Genomic DNA, 11,442 nt, shown 5'->3' on the forward strand with positions numbered 1-11,442 from the left:
CGCTCCGCGCAGCCCCGCGCCGCCCGCAAGCCCCGAGCCGCCGCCCGCAGCCCCCGCGGCCCCCAGCCCCGCTCACCCCATGCTCATCGCCGCCGCACGCTCGCCCCGCGCCAGCCGCGTCACGCCGCCTGCCCGCCCCTCGCAGGGCGGGACTGACTCGGCAGCCGGCGGGGCTGGTTCGCATCGGGGACGGCGGGGGGTTTGCCGTGTGATAGGAGCTGCCGAAGGTTACTAATGAAAGGTCAATGATGTTTCGAGTATTTGGTTAGATGATGGCAGTCCAGCTATCAGGCGCCAGAGAGCTGTCTTGGCCGCGGTCTGGGCAAGGTGCCGCCAAGCCCAGTAGGGAAGGCGGCCCCGTGGTCCCAGCCCGTAATGCCGCCTGCCTTGGGAAAGGCAGAGATGAACGAAACCGGGAAAGGCGCGTGGGATGCCCCAGCTTTGTTGTGATGGCCGCTGGGGCCCGGGGGCAGCACGGGGGGCTTGTGCGCGGCTGCTCCCGTCACTGGGGCCGGCTGTGGGGAATCGCGTTCTGACGTTGGATCCAGGATGGCTGGGCATGTGGGCAGGACGTGGTGTGCAGGTAGGCAGGACGTGGCTGCCTTGAGTCAGGAAAGGCAGAGAAGAACAAAACTGACAGATGATGGAATTCTGTTTTATTGTGATGGACTATGGATGACTTTGGATAGCAATTGGAGCTTGCACGCAGCAGCTCCCGCAACATCAGTGGGGCCGGCGGTTGATGTTCTGGGCCCCACGCGGAACCCGGGAGCGGCTTCGCCCCCAGGCTGGCCCACGCCTCCTGCGGCGTCTTTGGGGCTGGCTGTTGGTCTCTGCAGCCCGATGTTCCAGAGGCGAGCGGCTTCGAGTCCGGGCCCGCCGTGTCTGCCTGGAGAGCAGCTCAGGCACCTGGGAATCATGATCTGGTTGGTTGGTGGTGCCAGAGCTGCTGTTGTCCTGTCCTATGGGGCCTTGGGATGGCCCCAGTCCCTGCTGGCTGATGGTGTTGGGGCCAGCAGTGTCCAAATTGGTGCTGGAAGCTGTAAGGGGAGACAGGAAGGTGAGCAGGACAGATCTCCAGCCCTGCGGTGGGACAGGGTCCCATTCCTCAAGGGTGAAAGGGATTTGAGCAAAACCTCGCCTGGCCCCAGCCCAGCCACACACGGCCGTTTGCCTCTTACCGGTGTCCTCTCCAGCACAGGCACTGCACTCCCAGCTGGTTGTGCTGTGACTCAAGTTGGAGCAGCACCGGTGAGTGCCTTGTGCGGCACAGGAGCTGCAGAGGAGCAGCTGCCAGGGCCTGGGGAAACAAACGGGTTGTGGCCGTGAGGACAAAGTGAGCTGAGCCAGGGAGCGCCCGGCACAGCTCTGGTGCCCAGTCTGTGCTCTCCCAGCCTGTGGTGAGGCTGCGATCCCAAGCCGAGCCCCAGAGGGCTGCTGAGGAAACTCACCCCACTCTCTCTGCCTGCTCCCTGCCGCCGGGGTAACGGCAATCACTGGCATCACAGCGCCGGTGCCTAACTCCAAGAGACATGTAGGCATCGCTGTCCTCCCACGCTGGTTGTCTGTTAGTGAAGGGAGGGAATGTGATGAGCACCCACTCCCACTGGAGTAAAGGATGACCTTGGCCATCCCTGCTTTTCCACCCCAACCATGTGTCCAGTTTCTCTGTGAAGCTGAGGCCAACGCTCACAGGCAGCAAAGAGCCAGGCCTGCTGGGGCCATCCCTGAGCAGGCACAGCTCTTGTGTATTCCCATCTTGAGAGCAAGCTGAAGTATACAAACCTATTTGGGATTCGGATCCCCATGGTGAGCATGTCTATCAGAAACAGGTCTGAGTCTCTGCAGAGAGGACACTGGAAGCAGTGAAGCCCGGTGTTCAGGGCCATTCCCTGCAACAGAAATATAAGCAATATGAGCGTGAGCTGGGTCTGGTGCTGCTGAGCACCTGCTGTGCCTGCTGGGCAAAGGGAGGGCTCCTACCTGGATGCAGGCCCGGTGGAACCAGGCATGTCGGCAGGCTGGGCACACCATGGTGCTGTAAGACCTCCTGTCCCCCACGGGCTCCATGCAGATGATGCAGGTTGTGTCCTGCATTGGTGTTGCCTCCACTGCATGCCGTGGGATGTGCTCCCTGCAGAAGGACCTGTGGGAAGATAGATGGGAAGGATGGGCAAGATTAAAAGTGCTGTGAGGAGGGCAGAGGAACAGGAAGGAGCCCCAGGCCTTGGCTCTGGCTCTGTCAGGCTGCTGGGAGTTGTCATGGTGAGGTGTCTTTGACTGGTGCTGACAGCAGGGGTTGGAGGCTCGCAGGCGATGCCTGGCAACCCTTACCTGAAATCTTCAAAGTACTGGGTGATGCATTCACCCTCTGAGGCACAGGGGAGATGGAAGCTGCGGTCGCAGTCCGGCTCTGCACAGGTGACGAAGGCCCCCCTCTTGCCACAAACGAAGCAGAGCTGTAAAGAGCAGAGCATTTCCCATCAGCTGCAGGCTCAGGGCCTACGCAGCGGGCCCCGCACCTCTGTGCAGGGCACGGGATGGAGGCAGGGCTGGGTGGCACTCTGCAGAGCTGCCTGCTGAACAGGGCTGGTCTGCAAGAGCAGGGATTTCTCTTGGGGCTGGCTGGAAGGGCTGGGATTGCTTTCCCTGGACCAGGCTAAGCTCTCCGTGCCTCTCCGGGCACCAAGCTCTCTGTTCCAGTCCGGTGCTCACCATCTGCTCTGCCTGTCTCACTGTGTGTATGAGGTGTTGACTGCAGTTATTCTCATCATCTCCTTTTTTGTGGATGTTGGAAAATATCTGTATGGCAGAAGAACATGATCTTGTTATGGCAGAAAGGAGGCATCGTTTGGAGGATGGTGGAAGGAGCCACGAGGAAACTCACCCAGCAAAATGCATGGAAATATATCCCATACACGACAATTTGGCGCCCATAGATGTCTGGTTGAGCATCTGCCTGACCACAGAGCACGCATGCTGGAGAGGAGAGAGGAACAGCAGTGAGTGGCTTGCACGGCCAGGTGCCCTGGGGGCTCTCGCAGGGGCTGCTGTGTGCTGGCCGTGCCAGCTGAGGGGCAGGGCTGGTGGCCGTAGAGAGGAAGGGACACTGCAGGCCCAGTGGTGTACATTGCTCTCACCTGGCTCCGCTGAGCCGGCGGCCTCCTGTGTCTCCTCGGACATCGTGTGCACAAACGGCGAGCACACGCAGAGTGTCTGTCCCAGCAAAACCAGGCTTTCTCCTCCGCGTGACAACCTAGGGGAGAAGCGGGACGAGGCTGAGTTCTCAGCTCAGGCCCCGAGCGCTGGGGAGCCCTCCTCCCTGGGCAGCCTCAGGCAGCCCCTTCCTCTCTGCTCAACTCACCAGGTCGCACTGAGCTCGGCCTGAGCCCCTCAGCCTTGGCTCTGTTCTGCACCCCCTGGGTCACAGCGGCCGTTCCGTGCCACCCTCTGTGATGCCATCACATCTCACAGGGGCTGAGGGCACCCAGGCCGGAGGCTTTTGCCACCAGTGCAGAGTGAGGGGCCCCCAGTGCTGGCCATGCAGCAGGCAGGAAGGATGGCCTCCCTCTGCCTGCTGGCAATGCTCCCCATGCCAGAGACCACAGCCCTGGAGCCACATGAGGCCACCCCCACCCCGCCACCCCCAGTGTGTTCCCACCTTCTCCATGGCGCTGTGGTGGACGCTCACAGGCAACAAAGGTCCAGGCCTTCGAGGCAACTCCCTCGGCAGGAACCACTGCGGTGTGCACTGGTGTCGAGAGCAGGCAGAAGGACACCAAGCCAAGGGGGGTCACATCCCCATGGAGGGCAGGGCCTGGTGTTGCTGAGCTCCTGCAGGAGAGGGGTGGGCTTCTCCCCTGGCAGTGAACAATGACGGTTCCTCTGAGCCACCTGTTCTCCGGGCTTAAGATTCCCAGTTCCCTCAGCCACCCCTCGTACGACTTGCAGAATTAAACGGTAGACCTTTTAATACATTAATTTGTCCTTTGCATCTTTGTCATTTTCATTTGCAGTGCGGTGGGAACATATCCCAGTGCTCCCAAAGCCAAGTGATTCCCACCCTCGGGCTGGCCATCTTCAGGAAAGAGAGGCGCCAACAGGCACACAACTCCCTTTGTGTCTTCTTTGAACAGCACCACGGCTGTGTCATACATAAAAACTGTGCTTCTCTGCTACGGCCAGGGAGGAAAGGGAAGGAGAACTCCCTGCCTGGACCCTCAGCTCCAGCTGAGAGCTCCCCATTGCTTCAGCCCCTGAGCAATCCTGCTCCATGGAGAAAAAGCTCAGACAGGAGTTAGTCCTTTGCTTATCACACACGCACACACAAAATAAAATAAAATAAAATAATAAGCAAGTTGCTTTATTATTATTTTTTTTTTTAGCTAAAACCAGCCCTCTGAGGGATGGTAGGATTATTCTGTGACTGTTTGCTGAAGTCATGATGTGGCACCAAAGCCACCTGGCCCATTGCCCCTCCGGTTCTGTTGTGAGTGCTGCCCGCGGAGCTGAGGCTGGGATGAACTTTGCTTTTGGTGGAAAGATGCACAAAACGGCTTGGAAGTGGATGGGGGACGGCCATTTCCATGAGCTCACCCTGCTCATCCTCCCCTCTGCTCTGCTGCTGTCCCCATGGCCCTTCACCATTCCCCTTGCGGGCTGTGATGGCAGCACACTGCATACCACACAAGGGCAGGCTGGAAAACATGCACTCCACACTGCCCACTCTAACCGTAGCCCCCAACCCAACCCTAACACTAAAACTCACCCTAAATCTCACCCTAACCCTGGCCCTTCTCCCCGGCCCCTTCCTCAGAACTAGATGCGAACTTTTTACGCGCGCGCCCTCCGTCCACCAGGGGGCGCTGTGTGTGCGGGAAGGGTGCGCTCGGTGCGCGGGGCGGAGCGATAGGCGGGGCGCGGACCGGACCCGCGCGGGACGGAGCGGGAGAGGGTGAGCGGCGGGGCCGGGCCGCGCCGGGTGGGCGGTGGAGCGCGGGGCGGCGCCGGGGGGTGGCGGCGGTGGTGCCGTGCGGAGCCGTGCGGTGCGGGCTGGACCGGCCGCGGGGCAGCGGAGAGGAGAGCGGGGAGTGCGGGGCGGGTTGCTCAACCCACGGGCCGTTGGCAGCGGGGTTCCTCTTTGAGTGCGGCTTCGCCTTCGAGCGGCAGCGGTGGGAGGTGGGGCTTAACGAGTGCCTAAGTAGGGGACGGCGCCACATGGCACGGCACGGCACGGCACGGCTGTCGCTTTGCTGGCCAGGAAGCTGCTACTGTGCTGTGCCCGTTGGAGTGATGGTAGTGACATCGCAGCACAGGTGCTGAGCTATTACTTCTCGCTCTCCCTGCAGTGAGAAGAATGAGCCCCGTGCCGGAGGAGCTCAGCCTGGTGCCCCTGCATCAGCACCCCGAGCTGTTGGAGGCCTGTGCCGAGCTGCTGGCCGAGGAGTGGGGCAAGAGCCGGGCGCTGAGGCTGCATGCTCTGCAGCGCTCCTCTGACGCCTTCCCCACCTGCCTGGCACTGCTGCGGGCACCAGCCCCTGCTGAGCCCGCCTGCCCCCGTTGCCTGGTGGGACACGTCCGGCTGTCGCGTGTGGCTGGGCAGCCTAATGGCCTCTTTGTGGAGAGCGTGGTGGTGGCACGGGCACTGCGGGGCAGAGGCTACGGGCGGCAGCTGATGGAGGCCACCGAGCGTTACGCCCGGACCCGTGGCTTCCGCTGCCTGCACCTCAGCACTCATGACAAGCAGCAGTTCTATGCCCACCTGGGCTTCGTCCCGGCTGAGCCAGTGCAGATCGTGCCCTTCCTCAGCCCTGCCATGCCTGCTGCGGCGCTGCGGGCCTTCGCTGTACCTCCCAGCCACACAGCTGCCACCCCAGTGGTGCCTGCAGCCTCCCAGCCTCCCTTGCCACCTCCCACCTTCCCCCCCCCACCTCCTCTGCCACCCTCATCCCGAGCAGGGGGAGGCCCAGCTGAGGACAGTGGGCAGAGCCTGCAGGAGAGCCCCCACCGTGATACCAGGGGGCTGCCCATCTTCTGGATGAAGAAGGATATCTGAGGCCTCTGGGCACAGCCGGTGATTAAAAGCGAGCGCGGGCAGAGTGCCTGGTGCTGTTCTTCTGGGCCAGCTCTGACAACCAGACCTGGGGTAGAGGAGAATGGGGACAAGGGAAAGGGTGGCCATGCCTCAGGCACAAACCTGGCTGCTGCTGTGAGAGGCCCCAGAATGGGAGTGGGAAGGTCAGGGAAGCGTCTGCCCCTGAGCAGGGATCAGTGCTGTCTTTGCTGTGTCATGCGGCCACCTAATCCCCAGCTGGCGGCAGGCACAGGGCAGCAGCATGCAGCCCTCCTCCCCTTACCCATACGTGACGGGCCTGGGGGCTCAACCTAGCCACCAAATGGAGACAAAGTGGCCACAGTGCCCCTGCTCAGAACCGGGCTGGGAGCCAGGAAGGTCGCTGAGGTGCCGGGCAGGACGCGGCTCTGGGCTCTGTGGGATTTTGGGTACCCACCTGCTGCTCTCTCCCCACAGGCAGTGCCCCTGGGCATGGGGCTGGTGCTGGTGCTGTGGGCCTGGCTGGTGCTGGGGACCGCCGGTGGGGAGAGCCCTGTGCCCACAGCCCTGGCAGGCGGGCAGCCCTTCGCCGTGCTTTGGAACATCCCCAGCGGCCGCTGCCAGCGCCGCTTTGGCGTGGGGCTGCCCCTGGCCGACTACGGCATCGTGGAGAACCAGGGCGGCCGCTTTGCAGGGCAGAACATCACCATCTTCTACAAGAACAAGTTTGGGCTGTACCCCTACATCTCCCCGCAGGGTGTCCTGCACAACGGGGGCATCCCACAGCAGGCACCACTCCAGGCCCACCTGGCGCGGGTTGCGGGCGACGTGCAGCTGCACCTGCGCCCCACGTTCAGTGGCCTGGCTGTGGTGGACTGGGAGGAGTGGCGGCCACTGTGGGCCCGCAACTGGGGTCCAAAGCGCGTCTACCAGCTGGCCTCGCAGCGATGGGCGCAGAAGCGGGGCCGGGGGCGGCGGCAGGCCCGGCAGGCCTTCGAGCGGGCAGCGCGGGCGCTGATGGAGCAGACATTGCTGCTGGGTCGCAGCCTGCGCCCGGCGGGACTCTGGGGCTTCTACCGCTTCCCCGACTGCTTCAACGGCGACTGGGCCAAGGTGGACAACTACACAGGGCGCTGCCGGCCGGCCGAAGTGCGGCGCAATGACCGCCTGCACTGGCTGTGGGCCGCCTCGGCCGCGCTGTACCCCAGCATCTACCTGCCACCGCTGCTGCCGCCCGGCCTGCGCCGTCGCTACGTGCACCACCGGCTGAGCGAGGCTCTGCGCCTGGCCGCTGGCCGCCTGCCCGTCATGGCCTACTCACGGCTCTCCTACCGCCGCTCGCCCCGCTTCCTGGAGCCGGTAAGGCCGGGGGGTGGTGCTCGGTGTCCTGGCGTGTCCACCCGGCCACACGGCCCCCTGTCCTTGCAGGCTGACCTGGAGCACACCATCGGGGAGAGCGCGGCACTGGGGACGGCCGGAGTGGTGCTGTGGGGCGACATGTCGTACTCCCAGTCAGCTGTGAGTGTGGCCACCGCTACCCCACCGGAGCCGAACACTGACAGGCTCAGGAGGTGCCTCGGGGTGCCCCGTGGGGCCGCTCCTCATGGCTGCCTCCCCCCTAGGAGAGCTGCAGCAGCCTTCGCCACTACCTCGTGTCCACCCTGGGGCCGTATGTGGCCAATGTGACAGCAGCCGCGCGGGCGTGCAGCTTGGAGCAGTGCCACGGGCATGGGCGCTGTGTGCGGCGGCAGCCCCAGGAGCTGAGCATCCTGCTGCACCTGGGTGTGGGCTCCTGGGCACCCTTCCGCTGCCACTGCTACAATGGCTGGGCTGGCCAGGACTGCATGCAGCCGGAGCCGCAGAGCCCTGCCGCCTGCCCTGTGCTCACCCATGGCCTCTACGGCCACCATGGCCCCCAGACCCCTGACACCTGCCCACGGCGCAGCAGCTGGGGCTGGTGAGCAGAGCTGGGGGCTGCTGTGCCAGCACCGGTTTGTCCCGTGCTCATTAATTTAAATAAACCATCCTGCTGCAGCTGCATGGTCCTCACGGGCAAAACTGAGGGGATCCTCGAGGTCGGGTACACAAGGAACCCCTGGTATGGCTTAGGAAGGAACAGACCCGTGTTTCGGTTTCCCTATCTCAGCTGTGCCTCGTGCCCAGGGAAAGGTGCATGAAGGGCCCTGAGCTCTGCCCTCCCTCCGCCATGCTGGCACCATGCTGCCTGCGGCTGCTGGGCCCCCCTCCCCACGGCTATTTTTATCCCCCCAAACACATTTCATCCTGTCCTATTTTAAGCTGAGCAGTTGGCGCACTAGGAGCCCAGCGCCCGGTTCCCGGGGGCCCCAGATTGCCTGGCTGCCCAGGGGAGCGGGGCCGGGGACATGCCCAGGGAGGCTGCAGAAGGTAGGCTGGCAGCAGTGAGGGGTGTGGGTCCCTGGCACCCGGGGCAGATGTGCCACTGGGGCTGTTCAGTGGCTATGGCCAAACGCTGCCCAGCCCACAGGGATGCCAGCCCAGGGAGGGAAGGGGTGCAGAGCGCTGCGGGACGGAGGGGACAGCGGCTGGCACAGCACCGCAGGCTGCAGAGGGGCAGGCTGTGGGGGCAGCCTGCAGTGAGGGGTTTGGCCCATAGTGCCTGCAGGGTGCTTTGGGGGGCCTGGGAGCCCCCAGCCCCAAAGGGCGCTGACCTGGTGCACACCAGCCCCTTGGAGCCCTGTGGCCCCAGCACAGCACCAGCCCTGATCCTAGGCGGGGGCACAAGGCCATCAGCTCTGCCCACTGCTCACCACCGTGCAAACGCCATGAAAACGTACCCTCGCTCTGCCCCAATTGCTTCCTGAAACAGTGCTGAGCGAGCTGGAGCCCTGCACGCTGCTCTGCCCATCCCCTGGGCATATACCACTGCAGCACAGGGCACTGGACCAGCATGGGACCCACTCCTCCCTCTGTGCATCCCCGAGCTCTACAACACAGTACTGTGGATACGGCCAACCCAGGTGACAGCCAGGGGCTGCTTGAACCCACAGGCTCAAGGTGGCCCCAGATACTGTGGGGCAGGAGCACTTTCCCACCCTGTGTGACTGCCAGCTGCACTAACGAGACTCTGGGAGTGCAGCCACAAGGCTCCTGCTAACTGCTTCGATGACAGCGCGCGGCGGCTGGGGGATGGCCAGCGCTAGTCTGGCCCCACTCTGCAAGCGGCAGTCCTGTGCACTGGGCTGGCACCAGGGCTGGCATTGATCCTGGAAGTGGTCATTGTAGCTGGGGGCCTCCGGTCACCTCAGGGGTACCTGAGATGCACTCACCCCTTTCCTTGTTCCCTGCAGATGGTGTGGGAAGGGCAGAGGGCACCGTGCCAGCAGAGCCCGCTGACTCCGATGGAATGGACCCCGGAGCCATCAGCCTGCACCCCGTGGCGTCCATCAGTGACCTGCACTGGGCCTCCGCTGGGCACAAGGGCACAGAAGGTGACAAGAACAGGGCGAGGGGCTGCGGAGCAGGGGGCTGAGGGCAGGTGCTGACCCCCTTATCCCTGCTGCTGCAGGGAATGGCCCGACTCCATCCAGTGCCCGGCTGCACCGAGCGCCCCGCAGTCCCCCGCACCTGCCCACGCTGCGCCCCGTGCCGCCTCCAACCACGTGCCCCTGCCCCGGGCACTCCTTCTTCCTCGCTCTGCTGGGCTTCCTGGCTCTGGCCAGCCTGGTCCTGGCCACGCTGGCCATCTACCTGAGCGGTACGTGGCTGTGGGTTGGGTGGAGGGAGGTGGCAATGTCTGAGGACAGCCGACAGCCGGTCCCCACCATGCCCCATGCTCCCCACAGTGCTGCAGAGCCAGTCGGTGCAGGCGCTGGCCCAGTGGCTGGAGAGCCAGGAGGACGCCATGCGCCAGCTGCGGGCGGCCAGCGGGCAGCTCTGGGCTCACCTCAATGCCAGCGCCCAGCGCCGCTGAGCCGCCCCACGGAGCAGCCCCGCACAGATCGCCCCATCCCTGGGACACATGGGGGCAATCCTGGCCTTGCCACGCTGCTGAAGAAAGGGAAGGGCTGCGAGGATGGGCACCTGCCCCAGCAGGAGGCACCCTCCCATCACTTTATCATTACCTCCTGCCATTGAGGCTTAGGAAGTCGCCAACATGACCACGTTCCCACGTGCCTGCCGCTGCTCCCCCAGCGCATGGCAGTGCCAGGATGGCCCTGGGAGGCACAGAGCACCAAGGTCGGCCCCGTGGACTGTGCCACGTTTGGGCAGCCAGGGGCCATAGCAGACAGCTGGCATGGCACAGAGCACGATGGCACCCTCTGCCTCTCCTGTTACCCTATTTTTGGTTAAAAAAATAAAAACGAGGGAGCAGCCCCCAGTGGGGCAGCCCCAGGCATTAAATACTCCGCTGTACATATATGCTGTTGGTAGACAATGTTCTGAGCTGGGCACAAGGCAGCTCTGTCTTGATGGCATGAGTCCTCCTGCCAACTCCTCCTTCCTGTCCCCATCCTCGTTCCCATCCTTGTCCCATCTCTAACTCCATCCCTGTCCCCTTCAATGACTCATCCCTGCCCCATCCCTGCTGTACCCACACTTACCCCCAGCTCTGGCACTGCCCTGTTCTGTCTCTGTCCCCATTCCTGTCCCTGCTCTGTGCTCAGCTCCATGCTATTCCTGTCCCACTTCTGTCCCCATCCCACAATGCTTCATCCCTGCCCCATCCCTGTCCACCCATGTATCCATCCCCATGTCTAGCTGTGTCCCCAGCTCCATCCCACCCCTGTTCCATCCCCAGCTCCATTTGTGTCCCATCCCTATACCCCTATTTCTCAGCTCTGTCCCCAACCATTCCACTTCTGTCCCCATTCCTGTCCCTATCCCATTTCTGTCCCCATCTCAATTCCTATTCTGTCTCCATCTGTTTCATTTTCATTCACGTTCCCATCCCATCAGTCTCCATCCCTGTCCCCATTTTTGTCTCCATCCCTATCCCTACCCTGTTACGCTATTGTCTCCATCTCTGTTTCACTTCTGTCTCCATCTCTGTCCCATCCCAGTCCCACCTTGTCCCGTCTCTGTCCCCATCCCTTTCCCCATCCCTGTCCCCTTCCCGCACCCCCCCACCCGTCGCTGTTGCCTTTCCCCGCCCATTCCCCGCACTTTCGTTTCCAGCGGCCGCTCCTGATATCAGAACCGAAACTGACGCAGAACCGAAACCGTCGCCAGAACCGAAACCGAAAGGGCGGCCGCCGAGTCACCGTCCCTGCGTTCCCAGCTGGGCTGCGGGGACACGTTCGGTGCTCGTGCCGGCTGCGGGGTAACTGCATCCCGGGGTCCCGGGAGATGGGGACCATCGTCCCCAAAGCGGCGGCAGCGCGAGGACCTCCCAGGGGTGCCCCGGGGGA

At 63.3% G+C, this 11,442-nt stretch overlaps 4 protein-coding genes across 7 annotated transcripts in view; 2 read left to right on the forward strand and 2 right to left on the reverse strand.

The window, feature by feature from the left end:
• SHISA5 (shisa family member 5) overlaps window positions 1-117 on the reverse strand; it is an 11,398-nt gene extending 11,281 nt beyond the window's left edge. Inside the window, exon 1 of the mRNA XM_042880433.1 lies at window positions 77-117. Within this exon, the coding sequence (XP_042736367.1) occupies window positions 77-87 (11 nt within the window). The 5' untranslated portion in view covers window positions 88-117. The remainder of the gene's footprint in view (window positions 1-76) is intronic.
• Window positions 118-1,447: 1,330 nt separating this feature from the next.
• LOC122185063 (G2/M phase-specific E3 ubiquitin-protein ligase-like) lies at window positions 1,448-3,183 on the reverse strand. Its single transcript, XM_042880543.1, is given in 7 exon segments — window positions 1,448-1,565; window positions 1,786-1,959; window positions 1,961-2,146; window positions 2,335-2,459; window positions 2,716-2,802; window positions 2,888-2,979; window positions 3,141-3,183. Coding segments are annotated over 7 exon segments (825 nt in total).
• Window positions 3,184-4,905: 1,722 nt separating this feature from the next.
• Window positions 4,906-6,055, forward strand: NAA80 (N-alpha-acetyltransferase 80, NatH catalytic subunit). The gene is made up of 2 exons (XM_042880493.1): window positions 4,906-4,954; window positions 5,349-6,055. Exon 2 carries the CDS (start codon window positions 5,357-5,359, stop codon window positions 6,053-6,055), a length of 699 nt encoding a protein of 232 aa, XP_042736427.1. The 5' UTR covers window positions 4,906-4,954; window positions 5,349-5,356.
• A 475-nt stretch (window positions 6,056-6,530) lies between these two features.
• On the forward strand, window positions 6,531-11,441 carry HYAL3 (hyaluronidase 3). Of its 4 annotated transcripts, none has more exons than XM_042880491.1 (4): window positions 6,531-7,570; window positions 9,382-9,522; window positions 9,600-9,788; window positions 11,210-11,441. In XM_042880491.1, exons 1-3 carry the CDS (start codon window positions 6,545-6,547, stop codon window positions 9,783-9,785), a joined length of 1,353 nt encoding a protein of 450 aa, XP_042736425.1. In that variant the 5' UTR covers window positions 6,531-6,544; the 3' UTR covers window positions 9,786-9,788; window positions 11,210-11,441. The 4 variants fall into 4 exon arrangements, with proteins under 4 accessions (XP_042736425.1, XP_042736424.1, XP_042736426.1 ...); XM_042880490.1 differs by lacking the exon at window positions 11,210-11,441 and adding an exon at window positions 9,877-10,437; XM_042880492.1 differs by lacking the exons at window positions 9,382-9,522; window positions 9,600-9,788; window positions 11,210-11,441 and adding an exon at window positions 7,675-8,069 and having other exon boundaries at window positions 6,531-7,411; window positions 7,481-7,570.
• The last annotated feature ends 1 nt before the right edge of the window (window position 11,442 follows it).

Source organism: Lagopus leucura, unplaced genomic scaffold (assembly GCF_019238085.1).
Source record: "Lagopus leucura isolate 7727_CA_CO unplaced genomic scaffold, USGS_WTPT01 Super-Scaffold_100026, whole genome shotgun sequence".
Taxonomy (NCBI): domain Eukaryota; kingdom Metazoa; phylum Chordata; class Aves; order Galliformes; family Phasianidae; genus Lagopus; species Lagopus leucura.